Source organism: Orcinus orca, chromosome 1, assembly GCF_937001465.1.
Source record: "Orcinus orca chromosome 1, mOrcOrc1.1, whole genome shotgun sequence".
In the NCBI taxonomy this organism is placed as follows: domain Eukaryota; kingdom Metazoa; phylum Chordata; class Mammalia; order Artiodactyla; family Delphinidae; genus Orcinus; species Orcinus orca.
Window position 1 is genome coordinate 131,575,026 of NC_064559.1, and position 27,129 is coordinate 131,602,154.

At 38.7% G+C, this 27,129-nt stretch overlaps 1 protein-coding gene and 1 long non-coding RNA gene across 9 annotated transcripts in view; one reads left to right on the forward strand and one right to left on the reverse strand.

Moving 5' to 3' along the window:
- LOC125965324 (uncharacterized) overlaps window positions 1–14,512 on the forward strand; it is a 63,571-nt gene extending 49,059 nt beyond the window's left edge. Inside the window, exon 6 of the long non-coding RNA XR_007479073.1 lies at window positions 14,063–14,512. This is a non-coding gene — a long non-coding RNA (uncharacterized LOC125965324). The remainder of the gene's footprint in view (window positions 1–14,062) is intronic.
- RPAP2 (RNA polymerase II associated protein 2) overlaps window positions 1–27,129 on the reverse strand; it is an 85,396-nt gene that overhangs the window by 5,802 nt on the left and 52,465 nt on the right. For 7 of the 8 annotated variants that reach the window (XR_004484630.2, XR_007479032.1, XR_007479031.1 and 4 more), the window contains one exon: window positions 210–359. Coding sequence is in view for 4 of the 8 variants with exons in the window: in XM_049714361.1 (XP_049570318.1) it covers window positions 218–359 (142 nt within the window). In the remaining 4 variants the exon portion in view is untranslated. Of the gene's footprint in view, window positions 1–209; window positions 360–22,725; window positions 22,857–27,129 lie in introns of those variants that run through there. The other variant, XR_004484642.2, reaches the window with a different exon arrangement.

Genomic DNA, 27,129 nt, shown 5'->3' on the forward strand with positions numbered 1-27,129 from the left:
GGCATGAAGTAACAAGAGTGGACAGGAAATGACTGGAGCAGCTGAGAACTAAGGGATATTGTGTTCTACCATAGCAAGCTGAAGTCATCTGGAGGTCTCTACTTGATTTTTAAAATGTCCAATTTGAAAACAGAATCCAAACAGGCAACAAATGAAAAAAAAACAAAAAACAACAACAACAAACTAAAGTAAAACACAATGAAACTCACCACTGTGGTTAACAGCTGGTTCTAAATATGATGGTTAAACTTTCAAGGTCTTCATTCTTTAAGTGTAATTCTTCAAGCAGGGTGGTCAAAAACTGTGTAAACATTACATTTTCCTGAGAATGCTTCTGAATGCCGAGAATTGAGGTCAGTCTGAAACACCAAAAATATTAAATATATCCATGAAATTGGAAGGACTAAGGGGCTCCAGTCTCTAACATGGCAGAGGGGATTTCTGTGAGGATAATGAAGTCTATCTGATTTAACAAAATTCCCAGAGAGAGAAGGCTTTACTAAAGCTGAAGAGAAATCTCAGGAAAAGACTGAAAAATCAAACGTATTGTTACATAAGGAAAGAAGCCTAAAAGCCTTAATCCAAAACATGTTCATTATGCCAGGAAAAACTACCAAAATTCTGCCCAGAAAAGAAAATTAATGAAGTCTTTCCACATGGTGAAAGGAGGTTGTGTAGAGAAGCTTAGAGGTGAGAACTGCTTTAAAAAAAAATTTATATCAACTGTTTAGATTATATCACCTGAAAAAAAAAGACAATGAACAAGATTACCTTTTGGATGAAACCTTAACATTTTTATTTTTGTAACACTAAACACATGAATTACATCTTAAAAGGCACTTAATACAAACTTCACAAGGAACACAATGCTTTCTTCTCTAACCATTTCCAGTAAATATCCTTAAAGACTGATTACATATAATTATTTTTTTTTACATTTATTTATTTACTTTTGGCTGTGTTTGATCTTCGTTGCCACGTGCCGGCTTTCTCTAGTTGTGGTGAGCGGGGCTACTCTTTGCTGCGGTGTGCGGGCTTCTCATTGCGGTGGCTTCTCTTGTTGTGGAGCATGGGCTCTAGGTGCATGGGCTTCAGTAGTTGTGGCACATGGGCTCAGCAGCACAGGCTCAGTAGTTGTGGCGCACAGGCTTAGCTGCTCCGCAGCATGTGGGATCTTCCTGGACCGGGGCACGAACCCGTGTCCCCGGCATCGGCAGGTGGACTCTCAACCACTGCGCCACCAAAAAAGCCCATAATAGATTCTTAAAAGTAATTTTCACTGAATGTGATTAGTAAACATGATTTTTAAAAAGTGAACAATATCTAATCACAAACTGTGCAGACCATTCCTTTTCATAAGTTTTTGTATCTCCAGAGAGCATGCTTCACAGAGCCTTTGCAAGAACATTCTGGAAAGGTTTTTGGAAGAAAATTCTTTTTTCCCCAAATAGTCTATACTTCCCACACAAACCTCTTACATATGCTTACTTAACCTTGGTCGTTGCCAGTGGGCACATCAAATATAAATAAAATAACCCTGATTTAAATCAATAATGCTCAAGAAATCAGAGCAGAACAATTCCACAGTAGTGAGTGTAGAATGAGAAATGTTATTTTCTGAGACAGATTTCTTCCTTGCTTATTAGCCATCTCATACAGAAAACAGAAATAAAAGGAAAATTTTGTTAGAATTGTCCAAAGATGCCCTAGACTCTGAGGAGGTGGTAGATTCTCTATATTCCTGAAGGTATTTTAGCAAGAATTGGAGACTAGGTAACTCTAATAGTCCAGTGAAATCTAGAGTTCTACCCAAGGAAACCACTTATTCCTTCCCCACCTCTCCTCTGTTTCTTTACAGCCAGCGGATGGAGTACCAGGTTCTCATATGAGCTTTGTCTGCAAGTATTCTCCAAAGGTATTTTATACTTGAAAATAGGACTAAGTCTTATTTAGGATTAATCCTTATTTAGGATTAAGTCTTCTTAATCCTTAGTCCTTATTTAGGACTAAGACTTATTTAGGATTAATCCTTATTTAGGATTAAGTCTTCTAATGCCAAGCTCAAGCTGTGTACTTGGGTGAACTTATAGGCAGTTGTGGCCAGCTTTTCCTGAGGCATTTTCCTGCGGAGAAAGTGGAACCCAGAAGTCAACTCTGTTGGCTTTTCTCATACTTAGGTGATGTCAACATTAAAACATCAAGTTGCTGCTTCCCCACAGTAAGACCAAAGATACTGGGGATGGGATAGCACTGGCTAAAAACAAGAAGTCAGAGCAGTCAGATCAGATGTCAGCTCCACAGAAATCTAGTTTTTGTGTGTTTTTTTTTTAGTTTTTGAATTTTATTTTTTTATACAGCAGGTTCTTATTAGTCATCCATTTTATACACATTAGTGTACACATGTCAATCCCAATCACCCAATTCAGCACCCCCCCCCACCCCCCGCCACTTTCCCCCCTTGGTGTCCATACGTTTGTTCTCTACTTCTGTGTGTTAACTTCTGCCCTGCAAACCAGTTCATCTGTACCATTTTTCTAGGTTCCACCTACATGCATTAATGTACGATACTTTTCTCTTTCTGACTTACTTCAGAAAGAGAAAAACAACTGTCAGACTCTGTAAGATAGTCTCTAGATCCATCCACGTCTCAACAAATGACTCAATTTTGTTCCTTTTTATGGCTGAGTAATATTCCATTGTATATATGTACCACATCTTCTTTATCCATTCATCTGTTGATGGGCACTGTAAAAAGTGCTGCAATGAACATTGGGGTGCATGTGTCTTTTTTTTTTTTTTCCGGTATGCGGGCCTCTCACTGTTGTGGCCTCTCCCGTTGCAGAGCACAGGCTCCGGACGCGCAGGCTCAGCGGCCATGGCTCACGGGCCCAGCCGCTCTGCACCATGTGGGATCCTCCCGGACCGGGGCATGAACCCGTGTCCCCTGCATCAGCAGGCGGACTCTCAACCACTGCGCCACCAGGGAAGCCCCGCATGTGTCTTTTTGAATTATGGTTTTCTCTGGGTATATGCCCAGTAATGGGATTGCTGGATCATATGGTAATTCTATTTTTAGTTTTTTAAAGAACCTCCATACTGTTCTCCATAGTGGCTGTATCAACTTACATTCCCACCAACAGTGCAAGAGGGTTCCCTTTTCTCCACACCCTCTCCAGCATTTGTTTGTAGATTTTTCTGATGATGCCCATTCTAACTGGTGTGAGGTGATACCTCATTGTAGTTTTGTTTTGCATTTCTTTAATAATTAGTGATGTTGAGTAGGTTTTCATGTGCTTCTTGGCCATCTGTATGTCTTCTTTGGAGAAATGTCTATTTAGGTCTTCTGCCCATTTTTGGATTGGGTTGTTTGTTTTTTTAATATTGAGCTGCATGAGCTGTTTATATATTTTGGAGATTAATCCTTTGTTGATTCATTTGCAAATATTTTCTCCCATTCTGAGGGTTGTCTTTTCGTCTTGTTTATGGTTTCCTTTGCTGTGCAAAAGCTTTGAAGTTTCATTAGGTCCCATTTGTTTATTTTTGTTTTTATTTCCATTACTCTAGGAGGTGGGTGAAAAAAGATCTTGCTGTGATTTATGTCAAAGAGTGTTCTTCCTATGTTTTCCTCTAAGAGTTTTATAGTGTCTGGTCTTACATTTAGGTCTCTAATCCATTTTGAGTTTATTTTTGTGTATGGTGTTTGTTAGGGAATGTTGTAATTTCATTCTTTTACATGTAGCTGTCCAGTTTTCCCAGCACCACTTATTGAAGAGACTGTCTTTTCTCCATTGTATATCCTTGCCTCCTTTGTCATAGATTAGTTGACCACAGGTGCATGGGTTTATCTCTGGGCTTTCTACCTTGTTCCATTGATCTATGTTTCTGTTTTTGTGCCAGTACCATATTGTCTTGATTACTGTAGCTTTGTATTATAGTCTAAAGTCAGGGAGTCTGATTCCTCCAGCTCCGTTTTTTTCCCTCAAGAGTGCTCTGGCTATTTAGGGTCTTTTGTGTCTCCATACAAATTTTAAGATTTTTTGTTCTAGTTCTGTAAAAAACGCCATTGGTAATTTGATAGGGATTGCATTGAATCTGTAGATTGCTTTGGGTAGTACAGTCATTTTCACAATATTGATTCTTCCAATCCAAGAACATGGTATATCTCTCCATCTGTTGGTATCATCTTTAATTTCTTTCATCAGTGTTTTATAGTTTTCTGCACACAGGTCTTTTGTCTCCCTAGGTAGGTTTATTCCTAGATATTTTATTCTTTTTGCTGCAGTGGTAAATGGGAGTGTTTCCTTAATTTCTCTTTCAGATTTTTCATCATTAGTGTATAGGAATGCAAGAGATTTCTGTGCATTAATTTTGTATCCTGCAACTTTACCAAATTCGTTGATTAGCTCTAGTAGTTTTCTGGTGGCATCTTTAGGATTCTCTATGTATAGTATCATGTCATCTGCAAACAGTGACAGTTTTACTTCTTCTTTTCCATTTTGTATTTATTTCTTTTTCTTCAGGTCAGCTGTCAGCTCCATAGAAAACTAGTTTTTGTGTTTTTTAAAAATGGTAATTATATGACATATCCAAAACAATTTCTCCAATTATCAAGGAGACTACTGTTTGGCTCATATATGAAAACAAAGTTTTCTCAATTACTTCTCAAAGTGCCATTAGTATGTTTAAAACTTAACCCTCAAATTAGAAATCAATGGTGACTACTAGATTTCTCAACCTGTGTGCCTAATGAAAGCAGAAAATTAAAAGCATTGTAGATAAAAAGTTTGTAAGAGAATTGTTCTATCAATTACCCTAGGTAGAAAATATTTTGGGGGACTTCCCTGGGGGGCGCAGTGTTTAAGAATCCACCTGCCAATGCAGGGGGCATGGGTTTGAGCCCTGGTCCGGTAAGATCCCACATGCGGTGGAGCAACTAAGCCCGTACACCACAACTACTGAGCCTGTGCCCTACAGCCCGTGAACCATGACTACTGAGCCTGCCTGCATGCTGCAACTACTGAAGCCTGAGTACCTGGAGCCTGTGCTCCGAAACAAGAGAAGCCACTGCAATGAGAAGCATGTGCACCGCAACAAAGAGTAGCCCCCACTCCCCGCAACTAGAGAAAAGCCCACGTGAAGCAACAAAGACCCAACACAGCCAAAACTAAATAAATAAATTCATTAAAAAAGAAAAGAAAAATGGTTTGGGAATAGTGATACTTCTCTAGCAAACTTATAAAGCTAACATTATTCTATAATAACTTTATTGTAAGATATGTTCAAATTTACCCAAAAGTTCTGTTCATAAAGAAAAATTAGGGTTAACGAGAAACTAGCTAGGAGTGAAAAGAAAAAGGAAAGCAACAATGCAATCTCGCTCGTGAGCCCATGACAAATACTGTGAATCAATCATTCTTTTCTTAATGAGCTTGGACCTGTTTTGAGACTACTCAAAATAGGGCTCTGAGCAACCACTTATGATTTCTGGCAAGTTGAATATCAAAGCCTTAGGGTCTATCTATAAAATAGGGCTAATAATACTTAAGTTCCTTAGAAGTTATTATTACAAAAGTCAAGTAGGATACTGTAAACAGGTTTTTAAAAGATCAATTATAATAATGATTTTTTTTTTTTTTTTTTTGCGGTATGCGGGCCTCTCACTGTTGTGGCCTCTCCTGTTGCGGAGCACAGGCTCCGGACGCGCAGGCTCAGCGGCCATGGCTCACAGGCCCAGCCGCTCCGCGGCATGTGGGATCTTCCCGGACCAGGGCACGAACCCATGTTCCCTGCATCGGCAGGCAGACTCTCAACCACTGCGCCACCAGGGAAGCCCCTATAATAATGATTTTAATACCAGTTACCATGTGCTACCTTGGAGTTTTACTATGTACTTGTTCTAAGCATGAATTATCTCCTTTAACTGCACAATGATGCTGGGGGATATAGTACTGTTCCCATTTTATGAGGAAAGAAAGGCACAAAAAATGGAAGTGCCTTCCCCAAGGTCACAAAGATAGTAAGCAGCAGGTCAGGCCTTTGAACCCAGGCAGCTTATCTCAAAAAGCCCATGCTCTTGGCTAATATGCAAGCTTTCATACTTTGTAGGCTATAGCTTTCATTCTTTGTAGAACACTACATAAACACTACATAAATTTAATCTTTAATCTATAGAACACTATATAAATTTAATCTTTACTTGCCTGATTGATGTATACTGTGCCCTCAATGAACATGCAGAAGAAACAGAATTTTTTTTTTTTTTTTTTTTGCGGTACGCGAGCCTCTCACTGTTGTGGCCTCTCCCATTGCGGAGCACAGGCTCCGGACGCGCAGGCTCTGCGGCCGCTGCCACGGCTCACGGGCCCAGCGCTCTGCGGCTCACGGGGCCCAGCGCTCCGCGGCATGTGGGATCTTCCTGGACCGGAGCACGAACCCGCGTCCCCTGCATCGGCAGGCGGACTCTCAACCACTGCGCCACCAGGGAAGCCCGAAACAGAACGTTTTAAATTTGCTTTTGAGAACTACAGGACTACAAATATAAAAATAGCTAGTAGCTGGCAGGCAGAAGGAAATGCTAACAGAGAAATCACGCAAGGTCTGGTGTCTGTTAGGAGACAGGAATAGCAGTTTGGGACCTGGGGATTTCTGCAGCAAGTCATCAAGCAGATAGATAGCAATCCTTAGGCATCTGGAGCCAGGATTTCCTGACTGCTCTTAACACTTGAGCCCTAAGAGTTGTTGCATAATTATACTCCTGGAAAGTTAGCCAATGAGATTTCCTTTAACCTTACTTATTCCCTTGTGTTTCTCCTTCAATCTTTAACTGAAAAGACTTCTTCCCCACCCCCCAGTCCCTAACACAGAATGTAATGATCATAAGAAATATGTTAGCTTTCTAAAAATTTTAAGTTGACTTAAATCCTTTTTGGAATAAGCTGAGGTATAAATAAATAAATACTCTAATAGTTCCTGTGCACCTGTAAACATTAGTAATCCAGTGGGTTACTTTTGGGGAGTCATGTAAAAATTGTGTTTTTCTTTTTCACATATCCTCCCTAGAAACTAGGCTAATACAAAAAGAAAAGGACGGTTTTGACAAGTTATAAAGTCATAATATGTCAAGAAAGATGCTAAACCCTGAAAATATAATTTTATGAATGATTCTTTCAAAAGAATTATGATTTGCTTTTATCTCCAAAGTAATTTACATTTAAAGTTGAATAAGGGCTATATATAATCTTTGTTTTCCAGATTCCTTGACTCATCTACTTTAACATGTTTTATTACTTAATAGCAACTGGCTACCTGCCCACTCTACCAGACTGACTGCTTACTGGACATCTGCTGAATTTCCATGTCATCTCTGTAGCAAGAGGCTTCTGTGCCTATTTGCACAGATGAATCTGAGGCAAGATTGTAACTTTTTATCAGACTGTTATGGTTTTTGTCAATGATAAGAGTTGGCTGTTGCCACTGCCAAAGATGCTACTAATAAACTGCAAGGATTCTTTTTAGGGTACATGCCACCCTAATGATAGGTATCATCGGCTGAATGGGGTGTGAGGACCTATCTGGGGTGTGAGGAGCACTACACTGAGCTTGGAGACAGGGCTCTGTGCAGAATCTGCTTTTGTTAGCAGTGACCATGGAAGAGGGCTTTGGAAAGCACAAAGCACTAAGCAACGTAGTCTACGTGTGCTTAGAACCAGGCCCAAGGACAAATGAACAAAGACTTATTACTGGAACTATTCTTTACATGGTCAATTATGGTCTCTTAATTGCCACTCTGAAAGCCTCATCTTAGTTCTTTTTCCGGCTGACTGCAGTACTTGATGTCCTCAATCATTTCCTCCTTTCCTAGAATTCTCCTTCTTTGGCTTTTCAGGAACTGTCACAGTTCTCCTCCTCCTCCTACTGAATCTTTATGATCTCTCTTGTTGGCATTTCTTTTTTTTATCAGCCCATTAATAATGATAGGTCTTACCTATGGTTTCATATTGACCCTCTTCTGCACTACATCCCATCTCATGGCTCTGATTATCAGTGATCCAAATCTTTAAGTTCTCTCTTGGGATTTTTCTCCACTTGGATGTCCAAAAGGTACCTCAAATACATTATGTTCAACTCTGAAATTCTGAGCTCTCATTTTCATCAAAACCTTCTAGTATTAGAAACCTCAGTCATCTTTAAATCTTAACCCTTAATGTTCTTTGTTCAGTCAGTTACCAAGTCCTGCTGATTCTCCTCTGAGGTGCTTCTTGAATCCATTTCATCTCTCCCACTCTCACTGTCCCTGTCCTAATTCAGATGCATCATCTCCTTGGACTACCATAGCTATAGCCTAAGTGGTCTCCCACTCCAGTCCACTCTCCACATTGCCACCACAATCCTCTCTCACAGATCTGATTAAGTCACTCTCTTGCTTTAATAACTACTTATAGGAGGAATCAAGTTTCTTTGGGCCTTTTATTTTCCTTGTTTCTATCACATGAATATTTTCATAAATATTTCAAATAATATGAAAGTATATATTGTTGGCTGTATATATTTTTCACACCAAGCAGAAAGGTGGAAGACTGGGATCACACTTTACTCATCCATCTTGTATTCCTCACAGGCTTGTTCTCTTAATACATAATTTGGTGAATGATTATAGAACTGAAACTGCTGCTACCCCATACTAACACTTCTCAGTGTACTACAAGAGGTCCTGGACAAACTATGGTCTGTGGGCCAAATCTGGCTTGCTGCTTTTGCAAATAATTTACTTTTGTAAATAAACTGAAAAACAGCCATGCCCATTTATTTATGTATTCTACAGCTGCTTTTGTGCTACAACAGCACAGTCGAGTAGTTGGGACTGTAGGGACAGCAAAGCTGAAAATATTTATAATTTGGCCCTTTACAGAAAGTTTGCCAACACTTATACTAGAAGATTATTATGTACCAACTTTAATTTAAAGTGAATAACTCAGTCACTAATATAATGTTTTATATACTATAAGTCTGATGATGGGAGTTATTAAAATAGGAGATGAGAAATCCAAAGGAACCACTTGGCTCTAGGATACTCAAAGTCTGGTCTGTGAAAGATCTCCTGTACACTGAATCACTTCAGTATGGAAGAGGCTTAACAAAACCAACAATATCTCATAAAATCTACCAGGTGGAGAGAGAACTTTCCCTGGCTCACTCCACTCCAGCCAAACTGACCAACCTTGCCTCAATTATGCCAGGGTTTAGTTTGTCCTCACTTAAGGGCTGGCTGTTTTCTTTCCTGGGGGTGCTCTTCCCCCAGATCTCTACATGGTGGACTCCTTCATGTAATTCAGTTTTGTTTAAATGTCACCTCTCCCACCTGAAATCTATCCTCACTTTCGCCCGCTCTACCTACCTACTTTGTTTTATTTGTCTCATAGTCCTTACTATTGTTTAGTTCTATTATTTGTTTGCTTGTTTACTGCCTATTTCTCATCCAAAAGAAGGTGAATGTCACGAGCACAATGACTCGTGTATTCACTGCATTCACTGTATCCCTCATGCCTGGCACATTGTAAATGATCACTAATTACTTGTCGAATGAAGAAATAGCTTAAGAGGTCACTAATTTATTGTGCTTACTGAAATACTTTTTCTTCTTCATAAAATATTCCTCCTTTCATATTTAGAGGAAGGAAGGGAGGAAACATTTTCTTGACGACTTCTGGTCGCACATAGTGGCATCCTCCTGCTAGAATATTTCAGAATATCCATCAGTGAGGTGAGATGAGCTTTAAGTTCATCAGGTAGGCCAAGCATTAAATCAAGACCTATCACTTGTTCCTGCATTTCCCCTCCTCCCTTCCATGTGTCCTGAAACTCAGTGTTGGCCAAGAGTGTCACTAAGTGTTGGCTTAGTGTCACTGAGCAGGCTTGATTTGTCGCTTAATTCACTCCAGTCCTGTAGAGGAAACTGTGGAGCAAGGGGCTGGCCTTTGAGTGGTTGCTTGGTGCCTTCCTCTGGAGCAAAAGTACTTTAGCCTCACAGGTTAAATGTGAAAGGAAAGGAAATTCCTTTCACTCTAAAGGAGATGACACTTGGCCAAAAGGAAGAGCACTTTCGGATTTCCACAGTCCAACTAATACAGGTCTTTATTTCTGTGTATTTCTGGCTGTTACTACTGTTTTTGAATGGGGTGTGTTCTTATTCTTTCTAGATCAATGAAAGTAACAATGTAGCCACAAAATGAGGACTCAGTTGTTTTTGGAATCTATACTCCCTTTTAGTCTCCTCCCATTTAAGAAAAGAGACTCAAGATCCTTTCTTGATGTAGTGATTGGGACCCTTTACACAAGACAGTTAAAAAACTACCTCCATGATCATGAAGGAGGGAGATTCTATACTTCTATGTGTAGCATGCTGCAACGGTTAACGCATTTTAAATCCTGGACATTGTTCCTCATATATAATCTAAATGGCCCTTGCAGAATTTTGGGGGGGCCCCCTCTTAAAAGTTATTCCTTCATATTCTTGAAAATGGTTCTCAATTCCAAGTCCTTTTAATCTTTCCTAATAGATGCCATCTAACTGCTCCTTATTCAGATTGGTGTTATTCCCCATGTCCCCCACTTCTAGCTTCTCATTTTCCTAAAATGCAATGTCCCAGAATATAAATATTTTTCAAATTCATTACTTCAAAACATAGAACAATATACCTTCAGAGAAAGATATCATGATGTAAAATCTTTCACATCTAAGTTATCTTTGAAGTACAATCTCAGAATCTTATTAACCTTCTCCCCTTTTTTGTTAGAGTCCCTAGGCTCCTCCTTTCCTTTTAATCCTTTACCTGTGTATGCTAATCATTTACCTGCTTAGCCTTTTAATTAAAGAACAACTTCCACCCTATTATATATGGAAAGGGACTCAAACCTCTGTTCCAGTCCTACAACTTCTAATAGTGAATATCAAAGAAAACTACAATAAACTGGGCCCAAATAACTACTCTACTTAAATAATATAGTAATATACCACAGTTGGTATTTAACAATGTGCTTTATATAGGAAATACCTTTAAAATAATCAACAGAAATTGTGATTAGCAGTAAGAACAAAATATTTTTATGTTTCAATTTATTTCCTTCGTGTACTTTTAAATATGAATAAAAACCTCTAAAGGTGACACTAAAAGGATGGTTTACCACAAAAAGTCTGTATGCTGGAGAATATGATTTGACAAAAACGACATAACTTGCAAATGTATAAATCACAAACAAGAGAGGAAACTTCTCATGAAAACTCCACTGATTCAAATCTCTATTCTGAAAAGAAAGGCAGCCTTCTATAACCAGTTCTTTACCATATGGTAAATGGCATGATGACAAAAGCAAAAAAAGCCAAGTGTCAAACTGCATCTTATTGATAAGACCTTTATTTAGCTGACTGCTGCACATATGCCACACATCAAAAGGAGAGATTGGAAGTCAGGTTAGGACAGGTACCCTCCATTTGTTATTACTGAGCTATCAAACAACATCTGGTTAACAGGAATTATTATATACAGAATTAAGAGGAGTTTCAAAGTTTGACAACTGAAACAAGATATTTTTAATCAAAAGTGGCCTTTTTATAAATCTTTTTATCCAAGGATTTAGGGCTGTACAAACTCTTGATTAAGGCTCAGAAGAAAGTTACCTATGATTTTGTGAGTCACTGGTTTGTTTCACATTAACAGAGAAAGCTATATAAAGAGTTAAAGTTATGGTTTACTGAAGAAGTGGAGCTAAACAACTGATGGGTCTCTAGGTTATCCATCTCCTGTAGTGCATTAAAAGTCAGTAATGAACTTGGATATTTAAATGGTCTTCCCATTGTGGTCGGTATTGCTTTGATCACTGCATTCATTCCCATTGGGGAATATACAGGGCGACTCTTGTAACACTGGAAATCACGGCATGGTCTGATTTATCCTTTCCTGAATAATCTGGGTAATATGGGTGAAGATCACATCAGGCATTTGCCTTAAATGATATAGCACAGACATCCCTTAACCTGTCCGTCAACACTAAGAAGCAGTAACTCTTAGAGTTTCCTAAGGGTTTATTACTGATTTCCAAACTTGCACAATCAAACTGGTAGGCTGCTGTAAAATGACTAAAATGACACTGAACAACACTCCTCATATTCAATATAATCTTAAGTGAAGAAAATGCTGTGAGAATGTCTATGTGAATAAATGTCACCAGAAAGCATGCTTCTCTATGGTTTGGGGTTGGAGGAAAGGATAGGAAGTGAAAAGCCACACTTTTCTTTTTCTGTACCTATCAGATTTGAGAAATTACTGGGTTCCCACAGAGTTCTGTTGCAGTAGGGAAACCTGTTCTGCTGATTACCACACATAAAGGTGATGAATATGCAGACCGCTAAAAGATAATGCTGGGCTTAAAAGAAATTTTTTTAACACTCACTCTCTCATCCTTCAGAAGTTAGGGCTGGGAAGGAGGAGTATTTCTGTTAAAAAGAAGTATTTTCAATGTTTACATGCACAGGCACTATGCTTGTTACTTTACCAGTGAAAACAGAACAGATATTACAAGACCTGACACTTCAGGGGCTTAGAATCAAACAAAACCAAAAGTCTTCCAGGATAGATGAGGCATCTTTATTACTATTGGCCTGAGTAACTGAAAAATCTGAACGATGAGGTTTAACTGCACAGTCTTCTTTGATGAGGCTATACCACTTAATTTCCTCAAGTGTGATTTAGTCTCAACAACCCAGCTAGTTTCCTTTTGACAGCTGAAGTATCAGAGGCTTTGGACAGGGTAAGGGATTTATCCAGGATCACACTGGTTAAGAACAGTGCTAAAAATGGACACCTTTATCACTAGGGTATCTTGCTTATCTATGAAGTCTGATATTCCTTCATGCACTGCAGTAACAATTGTCACTTTACCCATACTTTGTATTCTTCAAAAAAATGAGTTGGGATTTTCCCTCCTTCTCTACATGAATAAGTACTAAATGATAACCTCTGTCTGTGAAAATATACACTCAAAACTGAAACAAAGGAGAGCTGTGACAAGTAACCCAAAGGGTCAAAATGTCATCTATTTTCAGAAATTTGAGGGCTCACACAAACCCAAGGCATTTTTCTAAAACGTCTCTTTCAGATATAAAAAAAATTTTTAGTGTAAACTTTCAAAAGGGATTTTCATCTGTATATTCAGGGCTCTTATTTAATATAACTCTTTTCCCACCTTGCGCGTTTCTTACTGGGGAGAAGGCAGAAGAAGATTCAACTCTGTCAGTGATTCTCTAAAAATATTTGTCTAATCTGTGGCCCCTGGCCTCCTCCCTGAAGTAACACGATAGCCCCGGGGGCACAGGGAAAGAACCAAAAAAGTCAACCTGTGGAAGAGCTTTTCCTTTTCCATAAAATAACATGGACTGGGCCACGTGCAGAGATAACTCCTTCATGGCATTTTCCTAAGCTGCTCTTGATGTTGTTTTTCAGTAAAGAGTAAACAGTTTGACAAGGAAACAAATGCCAGGAGGTCAGAGATCAGTTTAAAATTCAGATACTTTAAAATGGGTGCTGGGTGGCTTTCTAAATTAGAGCAAATTGTTTCCTTTGAAGAAGACCAGTTCTTTTTCCCAGTTACTCCTTTTGTGGCAGGATCTCAACCACTGAGTCAAACATAAGAAGCTACACTGATTTCCAAGTTCGTAAAAAGAAATTTTTCTTTATGAAACTAACTTGTTGATCTTCAACCTTTCTGTGAAGTTACAGCAAGTGTTAACTCCAAGGTGAGACACCAGTGACTTTCTTAAGGTCACGTAGTCAGTAAGAGATGAGCAAATAACCCCAGAAGTACTCCCACGGGTCTACGCTTCTAACCACTATACCACACAAGCTCACATGTCTGATTCATTTTAAGAACTGAGTAGACCTTATGATTTCAAAGGCCCACTTTTATATGCTCTTCAAATAATTTTTGAAATCTGTCATTACAAAATAAAAGATGCTAATGAAAACGGACAATTCTATTGTTTCTAATTAATTCATCCTTTCTGTGACAGCCAAGAAGCATCTTCCAACATCATCAACTAATGAAGACTTTAGAAGAAGGCTAAGACATGCCTCTCAGCAAGCAAATCCTGGCAGACATAGTTAAATTAACTGATTTAGCATATCTTTATCTAGCACACTAATAATTGCACTAGAATTAAGGATAGTGGTTGTCAATTCTGTCTGCACAAATTACAGTTGGGGAACTTAAAAATACATATGTCCAGCCTCCACCCTAGAACAGTCAATCAAAATCTTTGGATCAGGTATTTGTAATTTTTATTTTATTTATTTATTTTTGGCCACACGGCGAGGCTTGCAGGTTGTTAGTTCCCCAACCAGGGACTGAACCCACGCCCTCAGCAGTGAAAGAGTGGGGTCCTGACCACTGGACTGCCAGGGAATTCCCAAGTATTAGTAATTTTTAAAAGCTCCCTATGTGATTCTAATGGACAACCAGTGTTTAGAACCACTGTTAAATTTTTGAATTGAGATAATCTGTGCAGTTCTGATCATTTGTTATACTTGTTAACTATACTGCTGGACAAAATTGAATAGCAAAGGAAATGAGATCTCTATATAAATACCTATGTAACAAAGCAGAAGGTAATACAGTCCAAAAGAAAGGTCTCACCTATAGAAATTTGTACAAGGAAGATGTTATTTGTACCTCGGAGGGAGGTTAAGAAAGACTTCTAAGGAGGTAGTGACATTTGAAGTGGGTCTTGAATGCTAGGACCGAGGAACATGAAAAGTAAAGGCATTTTAAGCAGAGTCCACAAACATACAAGCTAACAGAGATGCCTGTAGGGGAAAAGAGTCAGTAGATACAATGTAAGGACACAAAAGAGAAATTAGTTGGGTAGGCAGGTTGGGGCCACTTTAGGAAGGCCTTGAATTTCAAGCAAAATTACATGATAGGAGATGGGGTATTAGAAGGTTTCTGAACAAAGGCCTGCCCTGATCAGAACTGAGCTTTAGTGAGATTACTCTGGTAGCTGGAGGAAGGATGGACTAGTTGAGGAAAGAGACACATGGCAAGAGACGTGTTTAAGAAGGCTATAATTGCAGCAGTCTAGGCAAGTAATGAAAGCCTGATGTGGGTTGGTAGCAGTGGGAAAGGAGAAGAAGGAAGGCTTTAGCAATTGATTAAATATGGGAGATAAAGGCAAAGGAAGCACCAAAGCCAAGTCAAACTTCAATTCTGGGTAATTAGGAAGATGGAAATGCCACCAAAGGAAAAGAAAGGGAAGATCAGCTCAGTCTCAGATTTCTGAGTGTGAATTGCTTGAGGGATATCAAATGGAGATGCTCCCCCACCCCCATAAAATTTTGGTTTGCAACCTAGGAGAGATGTCAGAGCTGAAGACACAACTTTGCAGGGAGGGACAAAAGAAACATTTCATTAGGACAACCAATTTTCTTCCTAAGATAACTCCATTACCCTTTACCAATCATATCTGTCCTGATTTCTTAAACTAATCTTTCACCAGCACTCTTCTGAATCTCTTGCATCCTTGTCTTAGCTTTCCTATTTGTCAAAACTACAACTAAGTAGTGCTACAACCTGCTTTCTTCACACCTACAACAGGATGGCTGAAAACTACTGGAGGACAGGAAAGTGGCAGGAAGAAGGGAACTTCGAAGACTGATATTAACTACAAATCCATGATCTCTGGCTTCAGCTGGGTAACTTGTCAATTTTCTCTGGCACTTGGTTAGGTCCTTTTCCGATACTCTCAATGACTGTTACCTCTTTTTTTCACGCCCTACTCAACCATCATCTCTTCACTCTTAGAATACATCATATCTTACCTGAAGTTGTCAGGCGTAATTTAAAAATCTCTCTTCTAGGGACTTCCCTGGTGATGCAGTGGGTCAGAATCCGCCTGCCAATGCAGGGGACACGGATTTGAGCCCTGGTCTGGGAAGATCCCACATGCCACGGAGCAACTAAGCCTGTGCACCACAACTACTGAAGCCCGCGTGCCTAGAGCCCATGCTCCGCAACAAGAGGAGCCACCACAATGAGAAGCCCGCTCACCACAACGAAGAGTAGCCCCCGCTCGCTGCAACTAGAGAAAGCCTGCGCGTAGCAACGAAGACCCAACACAGGCATACATACATACATAAATAAATATCTCCCTTCTACTTACAAACTTACCTATAGCCACATTACTCTTCATTTATTTTCTTCCTGCCCCAGAAGATGTATCTCTCTCCTGTTCAAGCTACTGCTGCCTGTAACCATGATCCCACTTCTTTGTACCTCCTCTGGGACCCTGTTCCACCATGCATGTCTACCCCCCCAACCCTGCCCTCAGCTTCAGATTCTTTTTTTTTTTAAACTGGCTCCTTCTCCATACCCTACAAACATGCTTTAAGTCTCTTTTCTCCCAAACAAATTGTCGCAGTTCAATTTCTTTCCTACTCTTATCATCAGTTTTCTCAAAAGAGAAACCTCCATTTGCTGACTCCACTTCCTCATGTTAACCTGGGATACTGGGGTTCATATAGTCCTTCAAATTACATAAAAAGGTTTCTTTTTTTTTTCTTCCAAATGTGTATTTTTTTTCTTTGGGGAAAGAATACATAACTTTATTCCTACTTTCAACGTATAACCATATCTCTCAATCTGTAATGTGAGCTGTAGAGGATTAGTGGCATTTAGTTTTACACAGTTTGAGGAATTCTGGAGCATGTGGAAGTTGTATAAGTGTTAGTGTTTTGGATGAGCAACATACTTCTCTGCACTGAAACCACAGGAATACTAGTTATAACCTGGCAGTTGCATTATTCTTAAAAAACATTTTTGCAGTGTGGCTGATTTGTCACTCATTGAAATTAGAAATCTCCATGTGACAAACAACATCATAATGTGGGGCCTGAAAAACTCATTGGAAAGAAAATCAGTAAATAAATAAAACTGTGAAATTGTACAGACAATTCAGTTACTGGAATGTGATTTCACCTCCACAGAAATTACAGGTGTTCAAGCAGTTTGTAGCAGTTTCCTGAGTACTTTTGCTCCAATGGAATTTTCAGTATTAAGCTCTATGTATTTTGATATGTTGTGTCTTTTAAGGCAGAGTATACCTAAGCTGTACTAAAATGACAAAGAGCCAACTCTCAGACTGCTCACTGAAAGTGGACATGGGACGACACAAACAGCAATAGTGAGAACTAGATAACAGCAAGCCTCGTTTTACCCTTTGGCCTTTATAATCTGCTCTAAAACTTTGTAAAAATATTTAAACCAGGAGTAAATCGGAAGTATTTTAGTTTTGCCTTCAGGAACTATATGACTTTACTGTTAACTAGAACTATCAGAATGAGAAAAGTCAGAGGCAGGAAAAATATTAAAAAGGTGTTTGGAAGTGTTTAAAGACAACAGAGAAAAAACACACTAGGTGATTTGGTTCTTGAATTTAACAAGCACTCAATATGCCTAGGAATAATAATTTTTTTCCTTATAATTTTCATGCAAGTTTGCAAGACTAGTTAATAAAATACATTCAGTAAGACTAGTTAAAGGAAGAGTTTGCCTCTAGAGTGAAATTTTCCATTAAGACCCATTAATATTTGATAAATGCTTCCAATTCAACGAACAAATACCAACATGTAAAACATTTAAAGAATTCTCCAGAATTGTGTCTGTGATGCATCAGATAAATAAAAGATTTAGTGCCATATCTACATACTCGGTGATTAACTGCTCTATAACCAATTCTTCTATTTATCAGTCCACAGAATATGAAAGAGTAAGTCCATGGAAATCAGAGAAAAGCAGTATTTGAAATATAGTTTTAAAATCAAAGACACATTTAAAAAAATTAAAATGCTTACTAATTTTATAAATTAAAAGATAATTTCCCAGTTACATCTAGTTTTGTTTTTCATTAATTTTATTAAAGATTTTATAAATATCTATTTGCAAGAAAGCAATGCTAGATTTGGTTAAAAGCAGCAATTCTTTTTAGGCTAGTCACATCCTTATCAGACAATATCCACCCTGGAAAATATGAATCATTACCAAGACAAAGGTTACTGTCCTTTTTACTCATGATAGTAAGCAACTATTTGTTTTTTCCTGTGCAATTTCACCAGTGTTACCAATTCTATTTTGAAGTTCGTAACACCAACAATAATTTATCCAAGTTCTTCCTGTCCATTCATTCATTTGATTTATTCTACAAATATTCACTTAGTGCTTACTAAATGCCAGATTGAGTGCCAGATTTAGGGAGACAAAAGTAATCTAGACAATGTCCTTGGCTGCATGGAGATTATGTTTTGGTAAGAAAACAGTTTCAAATTTGTCTAACTTACTGTAGACATCTTTCCTGGTTTAGTATTGTTTACACACTGTCCAAACACAATTTTTGGATGAATGGAAAGTCTCTTATTCTCATGTAGAAACTGTGTGTGTGTGTATGTATGTGTGTGTATATGTGTGTATTTTTTTGTGAAGTACATGTATATGTCCCTAAGACTGATTTGTGGATTATAAAAGATGAGAAGGCAGGTAAAAATCATAAATCTGAAAAAAAAAAGTTAGACACCAGCATTAAACACAGTAGCTATACAGGTCAAACTTAGAAATGCTGCCCTAAATTAATTCTAAAGCAGATCACTAACCTGTTGTGGACGGGGATAAACTAGAACAAGTAATGAAATGATAACACTAATACAAGTCTTTGGAAGGAGAAACATACAAGATTTGGTCCATTCACTTTTGAAATTAAGTACAGGACGCAAAATGTTACCAAACAACTCTGACATTCAAGGCAAGGAGAGAGAAACATGTGGGGGAAGGTGGGTAAGGGAGGTGGGTGACAGGGATCAGGGAAGAAAAAATAATCGGCAAATATGCCTTTGGTGACATTCCCAGTTTCTTCATGGAACACATCCCATCAGTTACACTGTCTTTTCAGTACTCCCAAGCCTGCCTGTCTGACATCTCCTTCCCCTTTGCTGCCAACATGCTCAAGCCTCCACTATCCTGAGAATCTTCTGAAGATTTACCATGTCCTATTGGATTATAAGCCCTCTCTTCTTTCCTCTTATGCCAACCATATGAAGAGTGGTCAACATTTGCTATGTCTAGTATCTTCACAACTGTCTACTAGAGCAGCCTTTGCAATCTGGTCTCCACTATCATTCTACGGAAACTGCTTCCTTGAAGGTCACCCACAACTGTGGTTGCCCAAACCATAGCCTTTGTTCAGTCCCTGTCTTTGTTCAGCAGAGGATAACTGCCTGGTTCTCAGGAAGGTAGTTACCACCTCTTTCTTGAACCTCAAACCTGCTTTGGATTCCTTGACAGTGTTCTGATTGTACACACACCTTTCTAAGGTACACTGGGCAGTGGCAAGTGCACACATTTTGAAATCAAAATCCCAGCTATGACCTTGGACAAAGTGCTTGTCTTCCCATGGTCTGTTTCTTTCTCTGGGAAGTGGGACACTACCACTGACCTCACTGAATTGTGAGGATCAAATGAAATAATGTAGGCAAAGAGTCTAGCATGTTTGAGTTGGTGTTCCAAAAAACAAATGTTTGTTCCTCCCCTCTTTCTGCCTTTTTTTTTATTCCTCAGGCAACCTTGGCAGCTCCTCCACAGATTCTCTCTTTCCTCTGCACTTAATACCCTCTACCACTGCCTCTCACCCATCTCAATGATGACTCTAAAATCTGAGTCTATGATTTTTCTTACCATTCTTTCTTTCTTTCTTTCTTTATTTATTTTTATTATTTTATTTATTTATTTTTTTTTCTGTACATGGGCCTCTCACTGCTGTGGCCTCTCCCGCTGCGGAGCACAGGCTCCGGACGCACAGGCTTAGCGGCCACGGCCCACGGGCCCAGCCGCTCCGCGGCATGTGGGATCTTCCCGGACCGGGGCACGAACCCATATCCCCTGCATCGGCAGGCGGACTCTCAACCACTGCGCCACCAGGGAAGCCCTTTCTTACCATTCTTTAGCTTCAATTCCACATTTTCAACTGCTACTGGGGAACCGCCCAACTGGATAATCTGCCTTAACCTTAAATCTCCCTGAACAGGAACAGTCTCAGTGCTTGGAGAACAGGTATTAAACCAAATGCAGTATATCCTTCAATTAGTCCCTCATACTCTCTTCCCTAAAAGAACCACTATTTTTCCCAGTTATGTCTTAATTTTGTGAAATCATGTTTGGCTCCTCTTACCCCCACTGCTAAACTTTGTAGATTCTGGTGCTGTAATGTCTCTCATCGTCTGTCTCTCCCATTTCATTTTCATCGTAATCATTTTAGTTCACTGCCTCAGTGCTCGCTGGTTAACTAGGCTGTTACTAGTGGAGGCCTTGAGAAAATCAATTTCATAAATGCTGTGGGCAAAAGCCAGAATGCAAGGGATTAATGAAAAGCACGGGAATCACTGACAGCAGACTAGCTCTTCAAGAAGTTTGTCAAATGAAAGGATGATAGTCTGGGGGGATCAGTGAAGTTACGGACAAAGGATAGGTTTGTTTTTTTTTCTCTGTTTTGTTTTTTTAGACTTTAAAGATGAATAAGCACTTGAAGGCAGGAGGGAAGGAGTCAACAAAAAGCTAGAAATGATAGCTTCCTAAATAATCATTCATTCATTGCCAGGTATTTATTGTAAATCTATGATGTTCTAGGCACGATGTTGAAGTGCTGGATATATAATGGTGAGTAAAATCAGACATAGAACCTGCCCCTAAAATCTTCAAGTTGAGTGAGACAGACATTAATCAAGTAATCATACAATTAAATATAAAACTGAAAACAGGGCAAGTGCTAGGAAAGATAAGTACATGGTGTTATGATAGCATATTATAAAGATACTTGATCTAGTCAGGGAAGTCCACGAAACATTTCTTGAGGAAGAAACACTTCCTCAAGTTCTGAGAGATGAAAGGGGAATTAACCAAAGGAAGAGGGGAGGGAAGAACATTTTGGATATAGGGAACAACCTGTGTCCTATGCTGAGGGAGAGTATGATGAGAAGGGCTGGAAAGAAGGTCAGAGTGGTAGGAATGGGAGAACAAGGTAGGGTAATGTGAGATGAGGCTGGAGAAGGGGCTGGACGACGCAGGGCCATGTAGGCCACAATAAGAGCAACTGGAAGCCTTCGAAGGACTGGCACAAGGTGGAAGACAGGATCAGATGTGACTCCAGCAAGACTGATCTTCCTAAAACACTGGCTTCATGATGGTACTCTCTGCTCAAAACTTAAATGACTTTCACTGTCCACTAAAATAACTTTCCTTGCCATTAAAAGGTTCTATCTCTACAATACACCCAACTTCCCAACCACTCTTTCCAGTTATCTTATACTCTTCACTACATCTCTTCTTTTTGCTTTTTTCATTACACAGGTACTTCCTAGAATGCTTGCATCCTTTCATTTCTATTTCTTGAAACGGTTTCTATCTTTTGGGCCTATCACAAATCCCACTTCTGTGAAACCTTTTTTGATCTCCCTAGTAGAGCTCTTTTGCTTCTCTGAACACCCAAACAGTTTGTGTTTCTTTCTTGCCATTTAATAATACATTCAACTTTTTACTGTAGTCACCTGTGCACATATCTATCTCCCCCTTTCCTCAACCCCTGGTAGTCTTCCAGGGCAGGATCTTTGTTTAATCTCTGTATCCCCCACAAGGCCTAAGATACAGTCTTACCCATAGCAGCTGCTCAATAAACATTTGTTGGTTATTTTAAAGTCAGATTTCTAATATTTGAAAACTTTTCCATTATTGTATAGTCAGTCTCTACACTGATTTACAGTTATGATGCTACAGCAAAGTGTGAGTCTCATCCTTTCCTGGTATAATGTGGGCTCTACTTACGCTGGTTTTAGTGGCATGATATTAAAAACATTTAAAAAAGTGCAAATAAACTCTTTAGAAGGAAAATCAGGGCTACAGGCAAGGTAGCTTATCATTCCTATAGCTAACAATCTATTATCTCCAAGATGAAACTCAGATTACTTCAACATACCTAGTTCAAAGAAGTTATATCAATGAATGGTTGGGATCTTTTCATCAATAAAAGAAAAAAAAAGTTATTCTAGAACTACTTTAAAAATTTTCCTTGGGGCTTCCCTGGTGGTGCAGTGGTTAAGAATCTGCCTGCCAATGCAGGGGACACAGGTTCGAGCCCTGGTCCGGGAAGATCCCACATGCTTCAGAGCAACTAAGCCCGTGTGCCACAACTGCTGAGCCTGCGCTCTAGAGCCCGTGTGCTACAACTACTGAAGCCTGCATGCCTAGAGCCCGTGCTCCGCAACGAGAAGCCCCCGCAATGAGAAGCCTGCGCTCTGCAACGAAGAGTAGCCCCCACTCACCGCAACTAGAGAAAGCCCATGTGCAGCAACGAGGACCCAATGTAGCCAAAAATAAATAAAATAAATTAAAAAAAAATTTCCTTAAATGTGATCTGAACAAAGAATCAGAAATTCTGACATAAAATATCACGTTTCTAGATGTCCCTATTTGTTGATAAGACTTATTCCCAGAATGAAATGTAAAGAATAATATGGAAAAAAAAAAAGAAAAGAAAAAAAAGAATAATATGGAAGCGGGGGAGAAAAGGTCCATGGTTATAGTGAGGATTCTGTAAGAAAATGAGTTCTAAAACATAGTTTTACATTAAAAAAATCAACTTACACATTTTACTTTGCTCTTCACCACCTTTAATATTTATATTGCTGAGGTACTAAATCACTTCACTGTTTCCTTAAATATCAAGGGCAGGTCCCTCATCTTTGATGTGGAGAGCAATATAATGTCAGGTAGGTCTATAGTAGAAAGAGAGTTAAGGAATCTTCGGGGGTGTTCATCCCATTTACTTAAATGAGTACTGTGTAATCTTTCCACAGAAAGAATGGCTAGCAATATTATCAACGTATTTCTTTGCCAAGCTTAAGGACTAAGATACCAAACAAACTAGTAACACTTGGGCCGTGTCACCATGGCTATCAGCACAATTACATTGTTTCCTATGCTAAATATACTCATCTCCACTGTCTCCTTCAGTAGCCTTTGACATACTGCATTAAAACTGTTTCTTACTTATAACATCTCATAGTTGAATTCACACTGCCAAGTTGATTTAACCAGGACTTAGTCCCCTCTTATTGCCAACAAGACAAAAAATGCACAATGAGGTTAAGAAACTTGTGCAAGGCACACTGCTAGTGCAAGGGAAAATCCAGAATGAGACTCAACTTAGGGTTTTAAGAGACCCTTGCATAGTTAAAGGTGGTCTTTGGGTTAAGGGAATTACACTTACTAAAAATATCATAACAATGCTTAATAATAATTGACATAAATTTAATTTTATCCTAGGCACAAATCTAAAGTCCCCAAATTTGAAAAAACCCAGAGGCATATGAAGCTATTACTATTAAGGACTTCTACAAGAAAAACAAAGTAGACAAGAACATACCATGAAGAAGTATGTCATCATGAGCTTTCTATTTCAGAACTATTGTCTAAAAAACTGAGATAAAAACTTTGATAAAAACTTTGATTATATAAAAGACCATGACAGCCAAATAAAATGTTTTTCTTATAACAGATGGTTTATGTTCTGATAATGTTTGCATTTAATGCTTTAGGATTACCTATTAATAAGGAAGCAGGGATGCTTTCCATTGATATTTCTGATTGAAAAGAAACAAGTTCTTTGTAATTCACTTAGTAGCAATATATTACACATAGGTTTGTTTAAAGGGCTGGGCTGTAGTGACTTTAAACTTTATATCTAGATCCTGTTTGTGACAGCTCTTTAGAGCAGCTTTGGAGATGTGTGTTGGAAAAACTTTTCTTCATAACTACTGCTATGTAACAATTCTCTCAACATAGTGGCTCCAACTTTTTCAGTGCTCTAAGACAGAAATGGGACCAACCAGTGGTGTCCACACACAATGATTATCACACTCTTACGGTGCAGAACCCTGAGGCTAGGGATAACAGTGCCCTTACGCCTCATGCTTCCTGGCTTCTCCTGACCTGTGCTCTCTGAACTCAGTCGGGATGTGAAGATATCAAGAGTACATAGGGAGACTGACTCCTCAAGTCGAGGCTGTGACTGGTAAGGGCTAAGTGCTGCCTGATACTAGCTGTCACCACTACTGTTACTGTGCTGCTTGGGAAGGGGAAGCGGGGGAGCACATCTTTTTGCTGAGGATCCTTGGTGACTTTAATATGTATTCTGGCCCGAGGTTGGGGACTCTTAGCTACCTATGGATTAAAAACCCAACATTATAAAATTGCCAAAAATATGAGGAATTCTGAGGGGAAAAAAAAATCACTGAAGAAAGCAGTCTTTGGTTAAAAATTTACACAAGTATTATTTTTCCTTTAGAAAATATCTGGGTTCCCACACAGCCTGCTGGCTGAGGATAAAGTTACTTCAATTAAAAAATATTTTATTTTTCTTAGATAAACTCTCAGCAATAAGTATAGGGGGCTTAGAAATAATCTAATTATTATTTAACCCTCAGTAAATAAGTACTTTACTTAAACTTCACAATGACAAGGGTATTGTGATAGTAAATATTAGATAAACAAATCCAAGATTTACACAAGCAAAAAACAAACCAAAACAGGAATTTTATGGATATTGAGGAATCCAAAATAAATACCACTAGTTATGGTTCAGACATTTAATTTATATGGTCTCATATTCAACACTATGATCTTTTTTTTTTTTTTTTTTTTGTGAGGGGGCTCATAGGTACTCATTTTGCATACGTAGTAGAAATTCCTAGAACATAAAAAATTGATGTTACAGGTCCACGAAGGCCTAAATTTAATACGAACAAGCGTATTTAAAGTTTGGAAAAACTGCAAACATAAGCCTGGTGGGACTACTGGGTGTAAGGCAAGAAGAGATGACCTTTGAAGTTCAATCTATGGAGTGCCAGTGGAAATTTAAAACAGTGCAGCCACTGTGGAAAACAGTCTGGCAGTTCCTCAAAAGGTTAAACAGAGTTAGCACATGACCCACTAATTCCACTTCTAGGTATATACCTAAGAGAACCGAAAACTTACGTTCACATAAAAACTTGTTAACAAATGTTCATGAGAGCCAAAGAGTGGAAACAACCCAGATGTCCATCAACTGATGAATGGATAAACGAAATGTGGTATATCCATACAATGGAATATTACTCAACCATAAAAAGGAATTAAGTACTGTTACATGCTACAACATGAATGAACCTTGAATACATTAAGTGAGGGGAGCCAGATACAAAAGGCCACATATTATATGATTCCATTTATATGAAATGTTCAGAATAGGTAAATCCATAGAGACAGAAGGTAGATTAGTGGTTGCCAGGGGATGGAGGAAGGAGAAACTGGGACTAAGCTAATAGATATGAGGTTTCTTTTGGGGGTGATGAAAATGTTCTGGAATCAGACAGTGGTGATAGTTGCACAAAATAGTGAATATACTAAAAACCAGTGAATTATACATTTTAAAATGGTGAATTTTAAGTTATAGGAATTATATCTCAATAAAATTCAATTAAGTATAAAAAAATTCCATAATTATAAGGAAACAAAAATTATTTCAGTTATCTATTATGGTCGCAAATACTGAGAACTAAATTGGGAATGTTAAGAGAAAGGCTTTGGAATACTTCTGAGAACCAATAAATTTCTAAGGAACCATCTCTTCATTTTCATGGTGTGCTCACATATTTCTCTAAGGAAATTAGTGATGGGCGTGCTATAACAAACAATCTGCTGAGGCAAAAAGCCTTGGTCACATCTTTCCATTCATGTCTAGTGCCCTAGGGAAGTGACTCTCCTGAGTGTCTATCTTTATGATGGTTACCTAAAGTGGCTGCCCACGTCCAGTGAAGGCTTTTGTTTAGTGATCATGGTCAAGTTGAGCTTATTTAAATACCATTTCCCAGAACTTACATGCTACTCCTGGAACGACGGGAATACTCAAAGCTTTTAGGGGGAATAAACTATTGCATGGTCTCTGTCTAGGAAGTGGGCCACAGTTCACTGAAAACAGACAGTTCAGATAAATAAAATGAAAGCAGACATTTTTGGAGATGATCTTGAAAGCTTTCCATTAGAGAACATCAAGGGCATAAAACTAGGAATAGCATGTATCCATGTTAGACTACCACAAGTCACTTTCTACCCTCCATTCTTTCTAAGTAGCACGAAGTAAGTAAGTATTTACCTACTTACTCCTTCATTAGATAACCAAATCATTCCCATGGAACACAGTACACACCTCTCCCTGGCTATCCACAAACAGACTCTGGACTCCCATGCTAAAATTAACCATAGATCATCACAATACATAAGCAGTGGGCTTTTTACAAAGGTTCCACAGTAAACTTGGGTGAAAAAGTTACATTTTAAATACAAGAAGTTATTGTATTTCTGGCCTGTGTGCTGCACATAGAACTCAGGCCAGTCAGTTTGCTTCTCCATAGCCTTCTATATGGCTTCTCTTTGGCTGCCAGCCTTGGTCTGGACCCTTCCCTAGATTTCTCAGCTTTAGGTCAACATCTGCATAGTCCCCACTCGTGTTACAGGCTCAAGTATAATGACAGAGGTCAAAGAACACTGGGAAGGCTAAGGGCAAAGGGAAGAGGGAAAGGAGGATAAGGACCGAGCTGAGGCGGGTGTCCTACAGCTATAAAATCTCAAAATACCAGTCAAAATATTCTCAGAGAAACTTCCCTGAAAAACACGATCATGATAAAAAGTGATCCTTCAGTTTCTGTTTTCCTATACAGAAGGGTAGGTAAGGGTAGATGAAAATTATGAGGAATATAAAAACAAATATATGATATACTATGAGGAGGCATCAGAAAACACACTTTAATGTAATTTATTGTGCTTTCTAATTTGATGTATAAACACATCAAAATATATAAATACATTAAAAGCTTTACACAGTAGAGCATACAGGTACTAAAATACTCACAGCAGACTATATATCCATATACATTTTTGTGAAAAATCATGCATCAGGACTGTGGAAAGAGCCTAATATCTTTATTAGAGCATATTTATGTGAGAAAATCA